The 25636-nt window shown below is 36.8% G+C and overlaps 2 protein-coding genes across 2 annotated transcripts; one reads left to right on the top strand and one right to left on the bottom strand.

Moving 5' to 3' along the window:
* Positions 1-8668: 8668 nt before the first annotated feature.
* On the top strand, positions 8669-14959 carry LOC127125775 (uncharacterized). The gene is made up of 13 exons (XM_051054597.1): positions 8669-9337; positions 9446-9521; positions 9637-9726; positions 9807-9851; positions 9987-10067; positions 10457-10553; positions 10683-10741; positions 12065-12175; positions 12281-12420; positions 12499-12538; positions 13557-13619; positions 13694-13884; positions 14266-14959. The coding sequence occupies exons 1-13, from the start codon at positions 8946-8948 to the stop codon at positions 14753-14755; spliced, it is 1875 nt and encodes a 624-aa protein (XP_050910554.1). The 5' UTR covers positions 8669-8945; the 3' UTR covers positions 14756-14959.
* Positions 14960-23112: 8153 nt separating this feature from the next.
* LOC127125776 (probable xyloglucan endotransglucosylase/hydrolase protein 32) lies at positions 23113-24986 on the bottom strand. The gene is made up of 3 exons (XM_051054598.1): positions 24596-24986; positions 24211-24428; positions 23113-23575 (listed from the first exon to the last, which is right to left on the bottom strand). The coding sequence occupies exons 1-3, from the start codon at positions 24890-24892 to the stop codon at positions 23209-23211; spliced, it is 882 nt and encodes a 293-aa protein (XP_050910555.1). The 5' UTR covers positions 24893-24986; the 3' UTR covers positions 23113-23208.
* Between the last annotated feature and the right edge of the window lie 650 nt (positions 24987-25636).

Here is a 25636-nt window from a genome sequence, read left to right on the forward strand (position 1 = left end):
TTTGCTTTAATTGTGGCCTTATAGGACACAACACACAATGAAGAATTCTGCCAATTAGAAAGTAGAATGAGTGCAGACTCAACTTATCAAATCCCTTATAGAGTGTGGCTTAGATCTAGTGAATTAAGGGAAGTATATCAAGGATAATAAGTAGTTAGTAATTATTTTCCTACTTTCATGCCAGTAACGTTAGTGGAATAGTGGAATAGTGGAATAGGCTTGATTGTTAGTTCCACTCCTTATTATTAGCATTCAGTTTCTCAATTCTTTGCTGTATATATTCGTCTAATTGTTTACCACATTCAACAACATATATTATCAATTTAGTTATCTTCTCTACATGGTATCCAGAGCTTCAGGTTGAAATTTTTTTTTCCAACCACCTTCACTCCCATGGCTGGCAATAGTCCCAACCTACTGGCCCTAACCAATTCATTATCATCCCAGATCAATTTTCAACTTCCTCCAATCAAAATCACTCTTGACAATGAAAATCACTGCCTTTGGAGCACCACTGTCATCTCTGCTCTCGAAACCTTTGATCTTGAGCCTCATTTGCTGGCCCCAAATCCACCGCCACAGACTCGCTCCATTGCTGCTGAAGATGGAACAATCACCCAAGAACCCAACCCTGACTATCTCGCCTGGAAGCGTCGCGATAGGTTGGTTCTGCTGTGGCTCAAATCAACTCTCTCTGAGAGAACTCTCGCCATCGTTGCTCGTAGCACCACCTCCCACATGGCCTGGACAGCACTCGAGAAAACTTTCCAGGCGCAGACTCGTGCTCGGCGGATGTCCCTGAAATTGCAGTTACAATCTCTACCTAAGGGGTCTCTCTCTATCATGGATTACATCGAGCGAAAACGCTCTATTGCTGACTCCCTCGCTGCAAACCTGCACCCTGTTTCTGATGAGGACCTAATTGGTCACATCCTCTCTGGGCTAGATAGCTCTTACGGCGCCTTCGCCACTGCATTCATGATCCACAGTGATGATGCTTCTGTTGACGACCTGGTGGGCAAATTGCTTCAGGAGGAAGCACGACTCGCTCAAGAACTGACTCGCCAATCCACCATCGCTCCCTTGGCTCCTTCATCTCCAGCACCAATTCTTTCTGTCCACGTCGCCGGTCGGCAATCTGGCCGGTCATATAATACCAACAATTCTGGTGGCGCCTACTCTCGCGGGGATTCCAGGAGCGACTCCCGAGGTGACGTTCGTGCAACAAACGGTGGTGAGTTCCGCCGTCGCCGTCCACAGTGCCAATTATGTGGGCGTCCAGGTCACGAGGCTGTGGATTGTTGGCAACGTAATAATCAGATTGATTTTCCCTCACGCAAGCCCAACCCGCGCAGTACATCAAAGCAGGCTCATTATGCTTCTCAGGCTACGTCTTCAAGTGCCATCGATCCTTCTTGGTATTTCGACACCGGTGCCACTGATCATGCTTCTCCAGATTTTCAGAAGCTGACCATCTCTGATGACTACAAAGGCAATGACAAACTGCAAGTGGGCAATGGTAACCTTTTATCTATTTCTCACATTGGCAATTCTACTTTACATAATTTGCGCTTGCCTAATGTTCTCATTGTTCCTAAACTCACAAAAAGCCTTCTCAGTGTATCCAAATTTACACAGGATAATAAGGTTTATATAGAGTTTTGGCCTCATCATTGCCTTGTCAAAACCTTTCAGGGTCAAACCATCCTCCGCGGGGGCATTAACAACGGCCTCTACTGCATTAACACTATCCAGAATAAAACTCGACCAACCATGGCTCTCACCGGCGTCCGTACATCTGTCCACGGCTGGCACCAGCGGCTTGCTCATCCTCATGAACCTCTATTGCGTCGTCTTATTTCCTCTTTTAATTTACCAGTTTCTTCAAATAAATTTCCCAATGTATGTGACTCTTGTCAACTTGGAAAGAGCCATCGATTTCCTTTAGGATCATCGCATATTGCATCGTCTACTCCTTTTGAACTGATTTACTCTGATGTATGGGGTCCATCTCCCAAATTTTCAATTAATGGCAATCGGTATTTCGTTTTGTTTATTGATGATTGCACCAAATATGTGTGGATTTATTTTCTATCGCACAAATCACAAGTTTTCACTACTTTTGTGCAATTTCGTACTATGATTGAAACACAATTCAATGCAAAAATCAAACATCTTCAATCCGATTGGGGGGGTGAATTTCGCAATGTCTCTAATTTTTAAAACAACACGGTATTTCTCACCGTATTTCATGTCCATACACACAAGAGCAAAACGGGGCGGTCGAACGCCGAAATCGTATTATCATTGAAAAAGGCCTCACTCTTTTGGCTCAATCATCTTTACCTCACGATTTTTGGGAACATGCTTTCAAAACTGCAACTTATCTCCACAATAGAACCATTACCCCCACCTTACACTACCATTCTCCATATCAAAAATTATATCACAAAGATCCAAATTATGGTTTTCTCAAAACTTTTGGATGTCTTTGCTATCCTTTTCTTCGTCCGTATAACAACCACAAAATTGATTTTCGCTCTCTTCCATGTGTGTTTCTTGGTTACAGTACTTCTCACAAAGGATATCTCTGTTTTCATAAACCTACTGAGCGTATATATGTTGCAAGGCATGTTGTTTTTAATGAGAGTATATTCCCATATTTTGTTTCTTCAAATAATTCGACGCCTAACTTATCTACTCCTGCTTCTACAGAATTAAATTCCAATTTATTAGAGCAAGCTGTTGGACTGCCCACACCTTCAGCCACGTTCCAAACTGAACCTGCAATTCAGCCTACAATTCAGCCCTCACCCACAATTCCTCCCACTTCTCATTCATTGCCTAATTTCTCTCCTCCGCCGGCCCCACAACAACAACAACAACTTTTTCCTTCACACTACAGACCCGCCCAATCTTCCACTCACCCTATGACCACACGAGCCCAAACCGGCTCTCTCAAACCGAAAATCCTAGCTACCACTCTAAAACCTGAACCTGATCCTCGAACATACAAACAAGCCCTCAAACATAAACATTGGCAAGATGCCATGACTGTAGAGTATAATGCCCTTGTGAAAAATGGTACTTGGTCTCTTGTTCCTTGTCCTACTAATGTCAATGTTGTAGGTTGTAAATGGATTTACAGGACAAAACGCAAATCTGACGGGAGTATTGAGCGTCACAAGGCTCGTTTGGTGGCACAAGGTTTTAGTCAGCAAGCAGGTAAAGACTTCTTTGAGACGTTCAGCCCAGTGGTTAAGCCAACAACTATTCGCCTTGTCTTGTCCATTGCCTTATCCAACCAATGGTGTCTTCGGCAATTAGATATCAACAATGCATTCTTGAATGGTGAGCTCTCTGAGGTTGTCTATATGCGTCAACCAAAGGGTTTTGAGGATTCTCATCATCCTGATCATGTCTGTCAATTGCGGAAGGCTCTTTACGGGCTCAAACAAGCACCAAGAGCTTGGTTTACCAAGCTTAAGCATTACCTTGTCACACAGGGCTTTCGGGCTTGTCAATCAGACACGTCCTTGTTTGTTCATCATTCTGCTGCTGCTACCATCTACATCCTTGTATATGTAGACGATCTGATCATTACCGGCACGGATTCAGGTTTGATTAATAACTACATCATTAATCTTAACAAGGTGTTTGCTTTAAAGGATCAGGGAGAATTACATTATTTCCTCGGTCTTCAAATCACACGCACCAGTTCAGGGGTTCAACTCACTCAAGAAGGTTATGTTAGAGATATTCTGGAGTCCACAAACATGTCTGCTGCTGCTCCTATAACAACACCTGCTGACCCACAACATCGTCTAGTCCGAGCAGGTGAACCATTCGATGATCCAGCCTTATACAGACGCATAGTCGGTTCTCTCCAGTACGCCACAATCACCCGGCCTGATATTGCGTATGCGGTAAATCGCGTTTGTCAATTTATGCATTCCCCGACACTTGATCACTGGCGTGCTGTCAAAAGAATACTTCGTTATCTTGCTGGTACTCTGTCACATTCTCTCCACTTCAGTCCAACTCAAGCAACTTCCTTTTTAGCATATTCCGACGCGGGTTGGATCTCGGATTCGGACGACAGCCGCTCTCAGTTTGGTTATGCAATCTTCCATGGATCTAATCTCATCAGCTGGACTTCCCGCAAACAGAAGGTTGTTGCTCGCTCAAGCACTGAGGCGGAATATCGATCCCTGGCATACACCGCCGCCGAACTGCTTTGGCTCAATATTCTTGCTTCTGAGCTTCATGTGCCTATTACTGGTTCTCCGTTGCTTCTCTGCGACAATGTTGGTGCCATTTTCTTGTCCAAGAACCCGGTTATCAGCACACGGTCCAAGCATATTGCGCTCGATTTTCACTTTCTTCGTGACCAGGTTGATTCCGGTACTCTCAAAATTGGCCACGTCTCATCCGTTGATCAGCTGGCCGATATCTTTACCAAGCCACTTTCCAAAGATAGAGTTTCTTTTCTTCGTTCCAAGCTTCGAGTTCTTCCGAATCATCAGCTTGCTGGGGGGTAATAAGTAGTTAGTAATTATTTTCCTACTTTCATGCCAGTAACGTTAGTGGAATAGTGGAATAGTGGAATAGGCTTGATTGTTAGTTCCACTCCTTATTATTAGCATTCAGTTTCTCAATTCTTTGCTGTATATATTCGTCTAATTGTTTACCACATTCAACAACATATATTATCAATTCAGTTATCTTCTCTACAAAGGACAAAATTGAAAATAAATTTAGCAGCAATCCGATGAACTCTCCAAGTTATGGGATATACCGTCCTATTCCGGAGGCTATGCTTAAGCAACTTCGTAAATTGGATATTTCATACAACAAGGATTTTATGTTACAAATAACAGAAGGACAAAATGCAACAAACAACGATTTTCAAGAACACAAGAGGAAGCATGTAGAAAGAAACTTAAGTGCTATCACGATCAACACGGAAAATTCAGTGGCAGGCTCAGTACAGAGAGCCAACCGAGAATTATGAGGATGCTTAGTTGGAACTGTTGGGGTTTAGGCAACTCCCGAACAGTTCGTGCTCTGAAGAATAATATCACCAAATACCATCCAGACATTGTCTTCCTCTCGGAAGCTAAGTCAACCTCTATCACTTTTAAGAAAATTTTCCATTATTTTACTACTATGTCAGAATATTATGTTATTGATTGTACCACTTCTTGTGTGGGAAGGCAGGGGGTTTAGTCTTTATGTGGGCTAATAATGTAAAGTTGAATATCATTGACGCAAATACAAATTTCATTGATGCCTACCTATGACTTGATAATAATCTTAACCGTAGAACTAATGGTGTGTACGGGTTTTCAACTCGTAACAATTAACACAAGACCTGTGATTTGATATCTCATCTTTATCAATTTTAGAATATAGAATTTTGGATTATTTTTGGAAATTTTAACTTGATTAAACCCTCTAATGAAAAACAAGGGGGAAACCTGATTGACTATAAGATTACTAATTTGTTTAATGACACTATTTCTAGCTGCAATTTAAATGATATTGGTTATAAGGGAAACATATTTACTTGGGCTAATAACCAATTGGATAATAATTTTAGACTTGATAGATTTTTAGCTTCGAATAAATGGATTGATAGCTATAAAAAATTTCTAATCAACATCTTATTCCTTAAGATTCTGACCACTCACCGATTCTTCTTAGTTTCAGTAATAGAAATAATCTCAGGCTCTTCAACTAGCAGCAAAAAAGAGGGTCAAAATTTTAAAAAAAATTGGTCTACTGATGAGGAAAGCAGAAACATTGTTAAACTGACTTGGAACAATTCAGAGGGTAACCAGATATCTAAACTTAAGCAAACTTCCCAGAAGCTATCAGACTGGGGGCAACAAAAGTTTGGAAATCTAGTTAGGAAAAGTAAAGAGACCTGTCAAAATCTGGATACCAACACCGCCTTGTTGTGAAACATATGTTTGGAAACTTGTTATTGCTGGCTGCTTGGACATTCCAGAGGTTGTTCGTCTTGTCGAGCATCAACAAATAAACTACTTTTTGAAGCTTTCACAAGACTAAGATAAAGATCTCATACATGTCTTCTACTCTGGGCTACACGATAGACGTGGTTCGTCCTTCAAGTTCACAATAGGTAATATGGTTTATGATTTTATTGATGATCTTTGGAAGTCGCTGTTTGGAATTATTATTGTTAGTGCTGATGTTGAACCATTGGTGATGGATACCAACCTTCATAAAGATTTTAAATGGAACATTCATCTGAATCAAGAACTTAAGGCTCATCGGTCCGATAATTGCTATGATCCCATAACAATTTGTCAGTTGAAGATGATTCCTCGGATTTTGCTTTGGCTTGTTTCTCATGTGTTGCGCCCAAAGAATGATGGTTTGTCAAGGATTGACATTGCTAAAATTCTATATAACATAATTATCAGACTTAGTGGGAGCTTACAAACTTCAAACCCTAAAGTCAGAATGCTAATTAAATCAACAACTATTATTCTTAAATACTTAAGTTTGTCATCATCAAAAAATGGGAGATTGTTGGAACAAAATTGATTAATACCATATCTCTTAGGTTTTGATGATAAGAAAGTATTTAAAGAATATTTGGGCTATCTAACATCTGTTCAAGTTTGCAGGAATATTTTCATTAAGAACAGATGAATAACTGCTTGAGGAATCTGCATCTAAAGATCAGACTCTGGCTCTGAATACCTCTTTTGAAGACCCTGCCTCTGATGGAGATCCAGACTCTGAAGAAATCAACTCTAAAGAAAGTCAGCCTTTGGTGACTCAGACTTTGAAGCTTCAAAAGATAAGAAGAAGACTCTAATGTGATTAGCCTCTAAAGAGTGAAGTCTGAAGGAAAGTATGCCTCTGAAACATAAGTTATTCTATCAAGGCAACTTAAACAGGCTCTAAGACTTAAGGAAAAATCTCTCTCTTGGTGCCTGAGCTTCAACGGATGATTCCTTTTGCAGAAAGGTGCTTTGTTGATGTGTCTAATCAAGTACAAAACTAACCCAACCTATTAGGTGAAAGTCTTCAACGTCTCTTTTATTTCTCTCTATAAAAGGAGCAGAAGATCTGAAGAAGAAGATTTACCAACGTGCTAATACAACTCTACTGCAGACTCTGTTCATTGACATTCAAAGAGAAGCTACTCTGTCAAATTTACAAGACTTAGAACATATTATCTTTGTGTATATTTTAGAAGTTCATAAGTCTTAGAGTCTTTATAAGTTGTATTATTTCGACACCTCTGATTGCATATCACGTGTAGCTTGTTACCCTAAATCTCTTAATAATTTGTTTAGAGTCAGAAGTCTCTTGCTTTAGTGTTTGAGCATTTAAAGTCTTAAGCTTCTGTGCTTAAGCAATGAAGTCCCAAACATGTGTGTTTGAGTAAGGAAATCTTTAACTTGTGTGCTAGAGCAAGGAAGTTTTTAGCTTGTGTGCTAGAGCAAAGAAGTCTTGAGCTTGTGCGTCTGTCTAAGGAAGTCTCATACTTGTGGGTCTAACCAAAGAAGTCGTATACTTGTGTGTATAAGTAAAAGAAGTCTCTTGTTTGTGGGTCTGGGCATTTGTAATCAGATTTGGTTATAGGAAAAGTCCCTTGAAGAGCAAGGGGACTGAACTACTCTCAGGTAGTGAGAGAAACCAGGATAAACTGCCTGTGTCTTGTGCTTTTATTTTACTTGCTTCTGAATAATATTCCGCTGCTATCATTTACTTATCTTTGAATCAGATTCTATTACAGAATCTGACAAAGACTTTTAAAAGGTTCAAACTCTGAGTGATTCTGAAGTCAGACTCTGAACTGCAGATTTAGACTCCGATTAAGATCAATAAAAATAATAGAAAAAAAGTTTGAAAGAATTAATACAATTCGATTTTCCTTCTTATGTTTTTCTCACCTTCATAATAAAATTTATGGTGTAGAGTTAGAGACTATTGTTTTCTTAGTGTCTTTGTTCTGCTAAAATTATACAACGAGATTTGAATTAAAATATGTAGCTTGAAGACATCAGTAACATAAAACTGATCCTTAAAGAAAATAATATCATCATCATTGTAGAAATACTTGTCATCTACAAGCTTCCATTTTTTGTCGACTTGTTTCATGAATTCTAATTTAACTTCTTGAAAGATACAAAAAGAAACACAGCTCCCATAGCTGCTCACGCTGTTGATTATAACTATAGCAAATTGTATATAATCTTTCTAAAACAAACGTCCCTATAATTGTATAAGAGAAATAAAAGAATATGTACCACGTATAAAATATTTTCTAAAATTCTATTATTATTTGATAATATAAAATATTTTAATTGAATGTTAATATAATATTTTTTTATATATTATTTACATAAATTATACGTTATCTTTAATCTGAATATATATTATTATTTTTTTCTTTTTAAATAAATTATTCAATAATATTTTAAAACCATAAATTATACAATAATTGTATAAAATATTTTTACACTTTCAATCAATCAGAAACGTGTATTTCGACAAATCACACATTTAATTTTAAAATACTGATCCGAATAAATATTATAATTCTATCGGATTATGGAGTCACTATTCAGTATCATTAATCTCTATTAACAAACAAATACATATCTCTCATTAATGCCAACTGAAATATGATTAATGTGAACCGCTTTATTGTGGGCCGTTTCCGCGCCCTTGGTTTACCCTCGCAACATTTAAACACCCCCTTTCTTCTCCGTCGTAATGTCGTTACAGTGTTTAGGCCTACTTACCTCTTTTCTTCTTCGCCACATGTTTTCTACAACGAACTCACCACACTGATGAGTTTTCCGTTCAACCATTTCTCCTATTTCACCAACGACGATATTCCATTCGATTTGCGCAACTTCGACGACACCGAAATTCCGGCTGGAGAATAATACCTCATGGCAGCCGGAGCAGATCCTCTATTCGATAATTTAGTAATGGATGAATTTTTTGACGATGAGGAAGAAGAAGAAGAAGACGAAGATGAAGAAGAAGAAGAAGATGATGAAGAGTATGTTCCCGATGTGCCGTCGTCTAGGGTTTCTCACGGTCGCCGGAATCCTACATCTGACGAAGTAATAGTTGTTCTCGACGATGAACGGCAAAATTCAGTTGAAGACGACAGAAACAAACGCCGCAGAACTGAAGGAGTAGAGGCTTCAGCTTCTTCGATCCCGGTCGAAAGTGCCGACGGCAGTCAAGAGAATGACTGGAACCGCACCGAGGTTGACGGCCTCACTTGCCCTATTTGTATGGATGCTTGGACCGATGACGGCGATCATCACGTCTGGTGCCACCGCTAAACCCTAATGTCACATATTTTGCTTTTATATATTTTTTGATATGCACATTGTCGATTTGTGGTTGATTTGTTTGTTTTTTGGATGAATGAGTTTAGTTGTCTTCCTTGTGGGCACATTTATGGCATGTCTTGCATCAAAAAATGGCTTAAACAGCGACGCAATTCGGGGAAGGTAATTGGATAATGTGTTTGTTTGGTTGCAAGTTGCATTCTGAATTTGATATACCAGCAAAAGAAGAAGGAATAGGGTGTTTAACTTTCACATTTTGTGTGTTCTTTCTTTCTAGTGTCCTCAATGTAATATGGAATGTTCCATGAAAGATGTGAGGAAACTCTATGCTTCCCGAGTGGTTGCTGTTGATGAAGAATCTGATAAGGTTGTCTCAATGTTACGATCAAAGGCAAGTCTTAAATTTCAAGAAACTTGTTTGTCTGATTCGTTCTTTTCTGTTGGCAGAGAATTCGGTCACTTGAGACCAAATGTGCTTCTCTTGAGAGTAAGGTAGGATGTCTTTATGGATTTTTTTTATCTATGGTGGTTTTTTTATTGCATTTTATGGGCTGGGATTCTCCTTGAATATAGGAGGCTATGTTTTCATTAGTCTTTGTTAAAAAAATTTGTAAATTTTGTTCTTAGGATGGTGATTGGCGCAAGAAAGAAGCGGGATGGAAGAAGAGAGAAGCTGCATTGCATCTTGATGTTAAGAACCTTAAGGAGGTATGCTTTTGGCATTATGATGATGACGATGGATGGATACCATGGATACCTGCTGCTTAGGTTGCAAAAAATGTGTTGTTTTAAAAAAGTTAGAACTCTTTTCCATATTAGATCCATTTCTGGTACCGTCCATATTTTTATATGGAATAACTGGCAGAACTGTGTCTTGTTTTTAGACATCTTTGTTACACTCCCCTTCCCATTAAACTAATTTAGATAATGCCAACAATTTAATCTTCACTTTTACCAATTACTTTGTTGCTTTGCTGTCATGGTGCTTTGATAACTGTCTTATTAGTTTCTATTTCTAATGATTTTAAGCTGTATGAGTTATGGGTCTTTGTATGTGTGTTTTTAAATTGTTATAATTTCTAACTTTGGTTATGTAGAAAAACACTTATTTGGAGCAGCTGTTACTAGATATGCAAAGTAGACAATCCGGATTAATGGATGTCACTGGGAATTCTCAATGGAGATATGAATCTGGTAATAATTGTTTAAAAATTCAGTAAATGCCTTTCTTTGTCTATAACAATAAATGCCTTCTGTCAATCAAAAGTATCTGCAGTTTATTTCATTGAGCACATTGTATTGTTTACTTAATGTATCATGCAGAGCGAAACTATAACCCAATGTCCCATGGAAAAGGATCATTTTGCAATTTTGTATTTCAGGTGTGCCATTTTCTTTTTATCTTATTTTCTACTTTATGGGCTATGTTGTCAGTAACACGCTATAGCATCATTATAGTGGAATAGTGTAGCGGTGGTAGGGTTCAGTGTAACGCTATTGGTACGCGAACTGCTATCAACAATAGCGGCTGAAGCGGCCGCTAATTGCAGACACTATTAGAATTTTGGGGATAAATTCCTTTTTTTAAGGGTAATTTCAATCCGAACCCTTTGAAGAGTAGTGTTATGTTTTTGCTCACAAATAATTTGGTCCGCTTTTCTTCCCACCATTAGTTCAGTTCTATTTTATTCTTCTTCTATGCTTAAGTTTTATTACTTTATACTTTAGGTTCTTTAACTATGAAGTATGATGATCTCTTTAATTTTGTGTATTAGTCTGTTTTTGAGTATTTAAGCTTACTTTATGCACTGGTTTTTAGTCTATAAAATAGCGGCTATCCCGCTATCTGCTCTACTGTTATAGTAGCATTTTAGGGGGCCGGTGCTATGCAACGCTGTCTGGGATTAACAATATAGATGGGTCCATGTTCTCACAATTATTAATAGCGGCCGCTCCAGGCGCTATCCCGAGATTCTCTCCTGGTGCAGCAACCCTCCGCTACGGAGGAGCGGCGCGCATCCCAGTTTTGGATAGCGGTTGCGAAAGCTGGGATAGCGGCTTGCGGGAGCAGTGCTTCCCGGCCCCGAGCGGTTTTCTGCTTTTAGGGCTTTTTTGGAGTGCAAAAACACCTTTTAACCCTTAAAAAAATTTAAAAGTGGAAAATTTATTATGGTCGTTCGTGTTTTCTCCTCTCTCATTCTTGTTATCACCTTTCTCCATCTCGTTTTTTTTTTCCGCTGCTTCTTGTGTTTTTGCGCGCTGCTTCTTTTGCCCTAACTCCTTTTCTATTTTGTTCTCTATCATGTTCTTCTCTATTCATTGTTTTTCTATTTGTTTTCAGGTAGTATTTTCTTTCATATGATTGTTTTTTTTTCTTTCTTTTTAAATATATTGATTATGGGATTAATATATGTAGATTATTCATATAATTACTCCAAAACGTTATTTAATCAACATTAAATATACAGGTAGATTATTCATATAATTAGTCAAAAAAGTTATCCCGCTATCCGCTATCCCATTTTTGGGGTCGGCCGCTCCGCTATCCGGGGGATTAATAACTCTGCATGTAGAATGTCCGATTTTCTTCAAATTCTTTGTATAAAATAAAAATGTTTCGTTTAAGTATCATTAAATGGTCTAGTCTGTTTTTTTGGGTAACATGAATTTTATTTACTAAGTTTAAGTTGTTTTGCTGTTTTTAGAAAGCATTTCCACTGGAAGGTGCCCGCATATTTGATATGGACACTTACAATCAAATTGTATTAATTGCACATAAACCAAAAGCAATAGGTGATGTGCACTTGCTATCTAAAGTAAGATTCTTGAATTTGAAATATTCATGTGTATATGTTGGCTTTTACATCTCTTTATTCAATGACTGATTTCACTTTGGTGTTTCTGGAAACCTGGCTTTGTAGTTGAGCTTAATATCTCCATTTGAGATGCAAGATATTGTATTGCCTTCATCTGCAAATGGTGTCAGAGACATGCACATTTCTCCTTTCGATAATACACAGGTCCTCTATGCTTCATTAGGGAAGAAATTATCAGTGCTCAGGTATAGTTGCATTAAGTACTAATTCATATGGTCTTACGATGTAAAATTTGTTCGTTAATGTATTTCATGTTGTTTCAGCTTCCTCAGTGGCACCCCTGTTCTCGATTATAATCTACAGGTAGAAGTTTGATCAGTCATTATGATTTAGTCAAAATAAATCTGTTGGTAATAGTTTATAACTTCTATGATTTTTGGTTTCTTAGAATAATATTGCAATATACATATAGTATTTATTTATTTTTATCATTAAAGATTAAAATGACGAGAAGAAGAGATGAGAGTAAAAGCTGAGTAGAAGTATCCTTAAATTAAGTAAAAGAAATCCAAAATGAACAGCCAAGAAGGTGCCATTTTGGAAAATTAGAGTTAGCCACTATAAGTACCCATTAACTTGCGTAAGTAATGGGTACTTATAAATTAGAGTAATTTTATTTTGCAAAGAATGCTGTTGTAACTTGCATAAGTAGCTATCCTTAAAATTATAGTATTTCTCTCAGGGTTGGCCCAACATTTATTGAAGCATAAAGCAAAACTCTAAATATAGTCATTAGCGGAAAAAAAGTGGCCTTTTAATGTTATAGTTTTATATAGATTTTACTTTTAATTCTTGCTTTTAGAGATACAAATTATTAATTAAGCATGTCAGTTAGTATATCTTTTTATACTTGTGAGACCTTTTATTTGTTGTGGTTGAATGTTTTTAATTTTTTGAGGCCTTTTAATAATACATCTAAAATATTTTATTTTTATTGAGGCTTTTAATCCATGAAAAATAATTTTTTTAGGAGGCCTAAAGCCTTTGCTTTAGAAGATTCTTGCTAAACCTACAAAATGACAGGAAATGCTCCCACCTAATTATTTAAATAGATTTACTCCTATATAATAGTAAATATTTGTATCTTTTTTCTCATGTTATGCTAAGTGCATGTTTAGTATCACTGAATTTGCTAGAATCACGATGAGTCACCGTGATTTCTAGAAGCTAACTGTAACTTTTGCTAAGTTTCGTTGGTTCATTGTGGTTTAGGCAAATCTACCTTGATACCAAAGATGCACTAGTGTTGCTTATTAAACCTTTCAATCTTCACGAGTCAGTTTACAGGTGGGGTTTATAACTTGTGAAAATCATATTCCAGGTTCCTGCTTGGTCCTGCTCATGGGATCGTAACAGTACACATTACATATATGCTGGACTACAGGTCAGCATTTTTTGTTGTTGTATTTATTGGATCTAAGAACTTAAAGTGCTAATCATCATAGAACTTTCCTGCAGAATGGTTCTGTTCTGGTGTTTGATACGAGACAAACTGCAGGACCCTTAAAGTGTTTAGCTGGGTTAACTAGCAACCCTGTTCATAGCTTGCAGTCTCTTGCACAAACATCGAGTCTTCCGTCTGGTGCCAGAAGTATCCTATCCGCATCTGCCATCGGGCCTTGTCAATGGAACATTGATTCTGAAGAACGGTAGGCTGTTTGGACTTTATGGATATTGCTTTATGCTTGGTTTGCTTTATATCCAGTAATTATTGTGATTTTTCAATTTTGATGTACAGTTTTAATTTGTATATTATTGTTCCTGAAGTTTGCATGATAGTGTAGCGTCCTTTTTCAAAATTATTACTATCTCCAAATCTTTTACCCGGTTTCTTTTGCATTTTGGAAATTCACATTTTGCTTTATTGGAAATAAGTCTGATGAGATAACGTATGATGGATTTTTTTTTTCAATTATGATTTTGTTCTATAAGGCCAGTTTTGATTTTGGAAGCAATTATTGGGGTAAAGCTTATGGTATATTTATTTACCTCTCCTAATGCTCTATTTTTTTCTTAATGAAAATGTGAAGGTTTGTAGTTCCCGAGCCTTATGATCCTGATGCTTATGATCAAGGAGTTTGTATATCCCTTGCCTATTGCCCGAGCAGTGATGACATTGTTGTTTCGCACCGTCCAAAGTTCAACACCTTGGTGGATGTGCCTAATTCTCAATTTTGGCCTACTCCTTATGTTACTGGACAAGGAGTACAGGGCTCTCACGTATTGTTAAAGAGAACTGGCTGTGATAATTACCAAAAGATGGGTTCCTCGAATGCCAATGTAAGTGATATTCGACTACCAAAATGTGTAATTATAGACACTCAGAATCAAAATAGATTATTTGTATCCGGAGATGAAGCTACATGCGACATGGTCTTGCAAGAGTTGCCATCTTTTAGAACCATTCAGCGATTCGAAATGCCAGCTCAGGTTCGTGATGTTAGGTACTCACCTAGTCATGGAATGCTTGGGTGTTTAACTGGCAATTCATTGCAACTGTTCCGTACCAATCTCAAGTGAGACAGTACGGCTATACTTTGATTCATAGATGTTGGTTCTTTTTTGTCCAGTTTTGTTTCTCAGAATTTAGCTGTCCGTAAAGTAGTTGAGATATTTATTGTTTTTCAAGGGTATTTCTTTGTGTAAATATTCCTGTATTTTATATATTAGATCCGTGATATTGATATTTATAATTTTCCAAAGCTTTTTTTTATTTGGTAACTATTCCTATATTTTATATATTAGAGATGTAACGTTGATATTTATATTCCCCCACTATAGGAAATTCTATCATTAAGGACAACGTAAGTAGTGATCAGGATAATTCAATGAAGATTGATTTGAGTCTCCGGGTCATTTTTCGAAATCGACAACTCAAGTTGATTTGTATGTTACATTCTAACCACCCCTCTTCAATTTGAAAAAAATATAAATACCTAAAATAAGTTAAAAATGCTAAAATTAATGTTTCAAGTTACATTAATTTTTCAAATTGTTAATCATCAGAATTTTTTACCCAAATAATCCAGTTTTTAAAGAAAATTCCCAAAATAATCTAATTTTCAAAAAAATGATCAAATTACCCTATTTTGAAGAGGAGGTGCCAAATGAATCGGTGTTGACTTTTAAACTTAGAGAGGAAGCGTCAATTGGATTGACTAGTCTATTTTGTGTTGTCAATCTAATTGACGCCTATGTGTTAAGTTTTAAAGGAGACGCTAATTGGTCTGACACTTGTGTGTGTTTCGTAATTGTTTTTGAAAAACATTGTACATGATAGATAAAGTTGAAATTGGACCAATTCATATTAATATTAATATCTGTTTACACAAAAAAGATTAATGTCGATGACCGGGATCACCTAACCAACCTCCGGTCCCACATTCCCTAGCTACCCGAACTCGTGGTCCTAACCCACGTTGATGATTCACCCATGTGTTTGAGTATCTGAGGATCTAGGAACATCACCACTAATTGCAGGAGATTGCCTGAGATAGTCAGACAAATCAGCGTAGTCTTGTGTATGCATCGAAGGGGTACCGCCATAGCTGAGTTCATGACCCATGTCAGAGTAGTTGGGTTGTGTTTGAGTTATTGGAGGGCGACCGAGACGATTGAAGGGAGACATTGGTGTGAATGATGCGTCGAGGAAAGGTTGAAATGATTGTTGTAGTGTTTGGTAGATATATGGTTGTTGAAGGTTTTGGTTTTGAGATGTTAGGCTTCTTGGCTATGGTAGGAGGAGGGACGGTTGGTGTTAAATGATCGTTGAGTGTTTTGGCTAAGGCGACTATGGTAGGGTGATGTGTTGGGTGCATAACGATGTTGGGTATCTTGATGATGATCTAGTTGTTGTTGGTGGTACGGGGTATGCTCTTGGTATTGTGGTTGGGTGTATGAAATGTTAGGGTTGTATGTTTGTGTGTTTGTGGATCGGAAATTTCGATGAATAGGGGGTTGTGAGTAGCCGGTCTGACAATGTTGTTGGGGGTTAGATGTTGAGCCTTATGATGTGTAAGTTGCCTGACATGGGTCGTATAGGTACATATCATCGACGATGAACTCAAATTCAACCGATATGTACCAAGCCATATAATTATGACTTGGTTTTTCTTCAGTTGGCATCACAACATCTGTTAAGACATGGTCTTGGCGGTGCTTCCATTTGCGACACTTAGATCTAACGAAGCTTTGCCATGAGTTAAAGTTCCATTGGTCGTTAACTTTGCGTAGATGCCATCCTCCTAGGTTTGTCGGAGGATCTGGGATATGTTGAAGCATACCGAACTGCAATTTAACACGATCACTATTGTGCATCTCCACAGTGGTGAATCTTATGATCGATGTGCATGCAGTCCAAACGGCTACGTCTTGTTCGTTGATTTCATGGTCATGATCCAAATTTAGATATGGACGCCAAATGAACTGAAATGTGAACATATATTAGATTATAAATTTGGTAGAAGAAATTAACAAATTATTACGAAATAATTAGGTTAATGGCCATACATCTGTCGATCGAAGGTGATCCAAGAGATTGCGATACTGGGTAATACAGTGTCTAGGATATCTGTTATAACTCATACCACGTGCTGACCATCTGCACCATAAAAGTAAAAATATTATTTAGAGATAATAATCGATAAAATAAGTAAATATAATCCATTTTTAAGAACTTACTTTTGTGCATACAGGAATGTGAGTGGGTTGTTGTTGACGGACGCTAGAGACGATAGTCTGGACCAATCCCATGCTTGGAGCAAAACAACACATCCAGAAAATGTAGATGTGTCTTTGTGTGAATTTTTACACAAAGAGCTATAAAGATAAGCCAAACATGCAGACCCCTAACTGTAACTTCTAATTCTATCTACATGTCTTAGTAAAGGTAAATACATAACATGCATACTAGAACCACTACCTTCGGGAAATAAAAATGAACCAATTAAAATCATAATGTAACACCTATTTTTTATTATTCGAGTGTTTCCTGTGGAAATTGGTAAACAACCGTTGATCCTCCCTAGGCCTTAAAACTAAGGGTTACTTGCAGGATCGACCAGTTGATCCTAAGACATGTGCTAGTGTGACAGGGTGACTTATTCAATTTGACAGATAATTGACTTTGTGAGAAACGGCTTCTGACAAAGTATTGAACAAGCACAAATTTTTCCACACGAAATGATGATGATGCTATAGCCTATGGGTGACTCGTGACCGATAGCACTACAACATTCAAAAGACGTACACGACGAACACGCTTTTGGTCAATTCTATTATCGTAATAGAATTAGTGTCGACAGCGTAGACGACAACGAAAAATGATAATTCAAAAGTAAATGAAATTAAAATAAAGTGTTCAACGGGAACAATTGAAAAATAAGGAAGTTGCATTGAAATAAATGTGGTGATTCACGTACATAGCACTCTTAAAAACTCTTGCTTCCTCGCGTCGGGAATGAGAAGTTTTTTACAAGTGATTTTGGTACAAAGTGAAAACCTCGAGCCCTTTGTGGGATCTCCTATTTATAATAAACTAAAGAGACTGCCTACAGGAAAAACTTCTAAAAATAACAGCCGTCGTGCCACACGATCTACAAACTGCTCCATACACGATCTACAAACTGCTCCATCTTCTGGCGCTTATTCTCCTTATAATTGCTGGTTATTTTCAATTTCAAACTTCTCCCGCTCAGGTGTTTAGGTCGACCCCGTCGCCTATGTGTTTGACACAACCAAGAATTTCTCAAGTCCCCATCTTCAGTTCAGTCGACAAAATGGATTTCGACCAAACATGATTCTTCTGTCGGTTTCATCTCCTGGTGACTTATGATTTTCTCAGCTCTTGCTTATCTTAGGCACAACTTTCTTTCAAACCACCCATTGGTGGGGTATAAGCCTTAAATTCCTAACGCACTTTCATTAATTACGCCTTCAACATGCCTTATAATTTTCTTGTGGTAACATCGAGTCTCTTCGGTAGAATTCCCATCTAACTGTAAGCTGTTATAATATGCCTTAAGGCGTGAAAGAAGTATACCTTGACCTCTCGAGTTATCATCTAACAAATCAACATCCAAGAGGTCCATGCAAATTGAATTCACATAGTTGGTTTTACCATTTACCGCCTTACCTTCGATAGGGAGTTCCAATAACATGTAGACGTCTTCTAGCGTCACGGTACATTCACCGGTTGGAAACCAGAATGTGTGTGTCTCGGGACACCATCTTTCACATAACGCAAGAATAAATTTATTATCCACCGACCAAGACATTATTTTGCTTATATGTCCAAAACCGGCGAGTTTGACATACGATTGAATCATCGGGTCCATGTGTACAAATTCGTGGACCCGAGTTTGAAACCTAGAAATATCCTAAAAAAGAAACAACAAAATACATTACTTTATTAAAGATAAACAACAAATTAAGTATCGCTATTTGAAATTATTCTAGAAAAATAACAAGAATTAAACGCTTACATAAGTTGTTATGTTTGCAACTGTGCCTTTGTGCGATTCACCCGTAGTGAGGAGAGACATCTTGTCGGAGTAAATATTTGAAACAATGGTTGTTGTAGATGAAAGAGTTGTTGTTGTAGAGGAAGAAGTGATTGTTGATGAGGAAGAATGTGAGAGTTGCATGGCTATTTATAATGAGTGACATGCAAATACATGCAAAAGTTTGAATGCATGGATAGTAGTGCTTGCATGCTAGCGCCAAATGGTTTGGCTTACACATGCAAATATCACATGCTAGCGCAAATCAAAGTGGTGCCTTCTAGGCTTACAAGCATGCTTCATCTTCACCTAGCCTGGAGCCTGCATGGCTCTGCATGCTTAGTTACGAGGTCTTCAAGGAAGACATGGTAGCGCAAATTGGACTGGCGTCCATGTACAAAGAATACAAGCTAGCGCCAATTGGACTGACGTTAGGGCTTGCATGTTTGACACATCACTTACCTCTAGCTTGCAGGCTTGACACATCACTTACCTCTAGCTTTGCATGCTTGACACATTACTTACCTCTAGATTGCATGTTTGACACATCACTTATCTATTTAAGTGTCTTACTATCTACATCCAACAATCAACAGAAATTCATCTGCACCAAAAAAATATTACTTTTCATCTGCATAAGAAATATTACAATGTCATCTGCACCAAAATGTACTATCAATGCTCACTGCAACGGTGAGACATATGAGTATGATCTATATAAGTTTTATTTTCGAAACACCGATACTATCCGACTTACGATCAAGAGAAATTCAGATTTTTTGCATTTGAAAAAACAAATTGAATCCTGCATAGGATCTCGTCTTGTGTCACAAATCACGTATCAAAATCCAATTTTTTTTAGAACAATCAATGCAATTTTTTTCTGCTAAAGGTACGAGACAATGATGATGTTGAATATATGTTTGTTAGTCACGAACATTCTGGTTGCAACTCTATTAAGTTATATATTACTCTTCAACCAAGTATACCATCTCAGCAATCTCAGATAACTAATCAAGTTGAATCTGATGAATTTGATTCAGAAAACTCAGATGAAGCCTACGTAGAAGCAGAAGCAGAAGCAGAAGTCAACGTCGTTGATGAAGAAGAAGAAGAGACCGAGACACAGGTCGATCATATGTTGAACAACAACATTGAAGATGACGATCATCCAACGCCATTACCTCTAAGTCATGTATATAATCTGCCTCAACATATGAAAAACATGAATCTGCATGACGATGAAACATCCAACAATGTTTTTTATAATCCGTATCCACGATTAGAGGGTGAGTTAAAAATGAGAGACATGTTGCGCATTAAAGAAGAATGTGTGCGAGATATCAAAAAGTTTCACATGAATAACTCTGCTGATTTCACTGTGAAACACACTGATTCGAGAATGTATGTCATCGAATATCGTAACATCCTTTGCAAGTTTCGGTTGCCTGCATCTCATAAAAAGAGAAGTGACTCTTAGGAGATAGCTTCTATAGACCCACCTCACAGTTGCATTGCAACTAATGTTGAACAAGATCACCGTAAATTAAGCGCTGCATTGATATGTCAAGATATTTTGCCGCTTGTTAACAAAGACCCATCAATGAAGGTGAGTATAATAATATCTCATATCGTCACAAGATATAATTATACTCCATCTTACAAGAAAGCGTGGATTGCTAGGACAAATGTTGTTGAATAGGTATTCACAACTGGGAGGATTCATACAAAGAATTGCCACGTTTTTTATGGGCCTTAAAAACATACGTACCAGGAATTGTTGCAATTATGGAGACATTGCCAGCATTTACGCCAGACATAACTTGTGTTGCTAGAAATAGAATCTTTCATCGCCTATTTTGGGCGTTTGAACCGTGCATCAAAGGTTTTGCATTCTGCAAACCTATTATTCAAATTGATGGAACATGGTTATACGACAAATACAAGAGTACTTTGCTTATGGTTGTTGCACAAGACGACAACAATAATGTCTTTCCCATTGCCTTTGCTCTAGTTGAAGGTGAAACCGTTGGTGGTTAGGGTTTCTTCCTTTGACATCTTAGAACACATGCTGCTCCACAAGCCAATCTCTGTTTGATTTCAGATAGACATGCTTCCATTGAGAGTGCTTACAAAAACCATGATAATGGATGACATGATCCTCCTTCTACCCATGTCTATTGCATTAGACATATTGCACAAAACTTCATGCATGCAATCAAAGATAAGAACCTTCGCAAAAGAGTGGTGAATGCGGGGTATGCTCTAACTCAGACGTCATTTCAACATTACCGTGATGAAATTAGATTGTCTAATGCAGATGCAGGAAGATGGATGGATAACATACCAGTAGAGCAGTGGACAATGTCATTTGACAGATGCTGTCGATGAGGCCACATGACAACAAACCTTGTGGAGTGCATGAACGACGTATTCAAAGGCATTAGAAATCTACCAATAACCGCTTTGGTCAGAATAACCTATTTTAGGTTGGCTTCTACCTTCGCAACCAGAGGTGAAAGATGGAGTGCATTGTTAATGTCAGGTCAAATATTCAGTGAATGTTGTATCAAAGTGATGAAAGAGGAAAGTATCAAAGCTAGCACACACGCGGTTACAATCTTTGACCGTCATAGGCAAAATTTCAGCGTACAGGAAATAATGGACCACAATGAGGGGAAACCAAATTTATCCTATGCTGTCAAATTAAACAGAAGTTGGTGCGATTGTGGAAAGTTCTAGGCCTTCCGTATTCCTTGCTCCCATGTCATTGCGACATGCACACATACTCGCCAAGACGCTTACAGCCATCTATCTGATGTTTACAAGGCCATTACTGTCATAAATGTGTATGGCAAAAGCTTCTCAGTGCTACCAATGGAGGAATACTGGCCTCCATATGAAGATGATATAGTTTGACACAACGATGAGATGCGAAGAAAGAAAAAAGACCGGCCAAACAGCACGCGTATTAGAACAAAAATGGATACGACTGATAAAATGATAAGATTATGTAGTATATGTCGTCAACCATGACAGAATAAGAACAAATGTCTCAATCTAGGAGCAACATCTGCATCATAGTCTTTTTGTAACCTTGAATTTTTATATATCATTATCTTTTTGTTACAACAAGGTTAACAACAAACATCACTACAACATAAGAAAACTTAAAACAAAATATTTCTAATTGATTACAACAATCAATCTGATGTCATCTCGTCCAAACATCATTTTTCTATCATCCTTATCAGTTTTGACTCGCACCCAACCAAATATACTATCGAGTCTCCCAATACTTCTAATTTTTTTTCCTTCTGGTATTTTTTCATCTAACCAACGAACCAACTCCCTCTTCAGTTGATCGAAACTACAGATGTTCCAGAAGAGCATCAACATCGGAAACTTGTATCTCGAATAAATCATTTTTCCACAGTGATGACGAACACCAAACATGTTTGCAATACGACGAAATGAGATGTGGAAAAATGAATTACACAACACATCTATTTATAACCCAAAAATTTTACATTATCCCGTCATACCAATTTGCGTCTCTTCTTCCAAATAACACATGGGTACTAATTGGATTGTCAGCACAATGTGCTGTAGCCAATCCAATTGGCGCCTCCACTTAAAATTTAAGGATATGCGTCAATTGATCTGACGCATATATCTTACGTATTTTTTGTTTAAAACATGAACAATTTAGAAAAAAAAATTTAAAAACTGTATTATTTTGAAATATTTTAAAAAAAAATTAGGGATTTGAATAAAAATTTCTAATCATCATGCCCGGTTAGCTTGCACTACCACTTTTATTTCAATCACCAACACTCACATCTTCCAGAAGGTACCTCCTAAAGTGATAGAGCTATCTTAATATTGTTAATTAGATAATACAATACGAAGAAAAATGGTCCACGAACTTTACTTTACTCTATTCATACTAATTTTCCTCTCTGTTTTACTTATAATTCATATATCAATGCAATGGTCCACGATCTTTACTTTACAAGATTCATGTGTTCATTTCAGTTTTTACGCCCAACAGACATTTTTCAAGAGACGACATTGATAATCAAGTTTCATGTCAGAAGTCTTGCTTATTTATGATGCTGTTCTCTTTATTGTCGTTATAAAAATGACAATAACGTTATAAAATTAAGAGTATGCTTATAATATTCGCACCCAACAGTGCCACATTTACCAACCCATACATAATTGTCCACTTTGCTTTTCTTGGACATTCACAAACATTATTCTTTTCTCTCTCCCATTTGGTGTAGTTTAACTTCAAATAAAATAAATGTGACAAAGACAAAAAAAAAATCACACAATAGAGAGGACCCCACCTCAAATCACCCCCCACAAAGCTAAAAAGAAAACTTTTCTCAAACAAACAAGAAAGATCACAAGACAACAGTATTGTTTTTTTGGGACACCCCCCAAAAATTGCAAAAAGTACAATCTTTAACCCCAACATTCAGGTGTTAATCTATGATCTCTTTTTGAATCTTGACAATAATTATAAACCATATGATATCTTTGCACCCATCTCATTGCATTATTTTGCTGTGAGTTCAATCCACCAGAGCCATACGGTGAAGCCGAAACCGGCCGACACCATCGAGGCGCATAAGCTGTGCAACCACTAGCTTTGAAATTTGTATAGTGTGCCACAAATGGTTGATACTTGTAATCAGCTTTGTATTTTCCATCTTCTGTTGCCCATGATGAAGCATCCCAAATTGAACCATAAAGCCACATTGGTCTAATTGGAAATGTTGTGTCACTCTTCCGAGGGTACCTCCTTATAGGCACATCATCCACTAGGAATCTGACAGTATAAATCATTTCTATCAATGTTACCTATAGTTTAACCAATCTTGAATAAATTAATGTTACTTTTTCACTTTTCATTTGTTGGGTGTTAGTGTCAATGTTATGATTTTTGTGCCATTCATGTGACCTTGGTTTTGTTTTTCTGTATGACTTTTTATTAATTCTGTCACATCCCTATTTGCTTTCTTTTTTTATTTCAGAGAAAACTATATTGTTAGTCTTTCATTTTCCACTTCCTAACTTTGATGCAAAATTGATTAAGATCAATCTTGCACTACCACAAACACATAATCCAACCTTAAATGTGGATTATCTTCCCTATAATACCCAATACATACCTCACATTTTCTACTGTTATGTTATATTGTGGTTAAATATGATCTCACAGTTAAATTACGGTAGAATAAGACTTCATAATACGTTTGTCATTGTTAAACTATGAATAAATAGAATCTTTAATTGTTTTATCACTGCTGAACTATAATTAATCTCTGCAGGACTCTAAAAACTTAAAGACGACTATGATGTCTACCCTGTCTACTCTTATTTTAGATTAACACTCATAATCTAAGTATTTAATTTCAAATTCAGAGAAATTCAGAAATATAGTTAAATCATAGAGTGACTTACATTATCTCCTTAGGACTCCAAAGTATAGCATAGTGATGAAAACCTTTGGTAGGATCAAACCAAAGATGAAACTTGACTTCTCTACCTATAATTTTCCCATCTCCACTCCCTCTTATATAAACATTGGTCTGCAAAGTATAAGGCTTTCCAAATGTTGTCCCTAGAAACTCAATGTCCACTTCATCATGGTAACCAGGATGTGCTTCATTATTTGATAGCTGCCAATAATCCAACAATTAATCATCATTAGTACTAATTATAATTAATAAGCTAAACAATTAGTGCATATCTGAATTGACAACGAGTTCGGTATAATCATATACATTTTGATTTCACCGAATTCGTTGTCAATCCAAAACATATAGACCATGTTGCCAAATCTTACATAGAAAGCTGTTATAACTCCTGCAGTATAACCAGGTTGAAGCTTAATGGAAGCACCAAAATACCCGGATCGGAACGGACGAACCGATTTGAATCCACTTCCTGAGGTTCTATCAAGCCAAATTGTCAATCCATTTTGTTCTAGTGTTTGGTGTTGGGGTCCCCAAAGATTTGTAAAACCTTTGTAAAAACTCATAGACTGAAACTTTGAGCTTGGCCAGTAACCAGGTGAAGGTGGCCAATAAGCATTGGTTAAAGATGGCATTAAGATAAAAATAGCAAAGAGAATGAGAGCCATGAAGAAAAAGGTTAGTGATAAAGTTATAGCAGAAAGGAGAATGATTTTGATCAAAGTATGGGTGATATGATATGGAAGAAGTGTATGGGAGTGAGTATGATATAAATATAAGAAAAATGTTAAAATGGGTCCCAATTGAGAATTAGTGGTGAAATCAATAATTTTGTAGATGATGGTAGACAAATGAAACATGGACACAATACCTATACCGGTATGGAATAATATGTATTCTATACATAATAAAACTATAGGATATGATTTATTTAGAAAAAAGTATATAAAATTTGAATTTAGAAACTAGTTAAATTTTTGTTATATCTCAAAATATAAGATTTTTTTGAGTTTATTATTTATTTATATTATTAAATTTTATATTTTAAATTACATTAATAATTAGTTTATCTATATATCTATAATTATTTTACATATTTTTTGTTCGCATTTTGCACTACTATTACACAAATATTAATAATGATCTCATTTAAAAGTAAATTTATAAAATTATATAAATAATCAATAGTTTAATAATTCAACTAACTTTTTTAATTTTTATTATTTATTTTAAAATATCTTAAATAATGAAAATAATATCTAACGAAAAACCATTCATTGATAAATGGATTAGAGGAAACCAATGCTCTTTAGGTAAAAACTAGCGAATAAGTGATAGTTTATAGTTGATAATTTATAGATGGTAGCTGATGACTGATTGTTAATAAATTAATTTGAATGTTTGAGAAATTA

Source organism: Lathyrus oleraceus, chromosome 3 (genome assembly GCF_024323335.1).
Source record: "Lathyrus oleraceus cultivar Zhongwan6 chromosome 3, CAAS_Psat_ZW6_1.0, whole genome shotgun sequence".
Taxonomy (NCBI): Eukaryota; Viridiplantae; Streptophyta; class Magnoliopsida; order Fabales; family Fabaceae; genus Lathyrus; species Lathyrus oleraceus.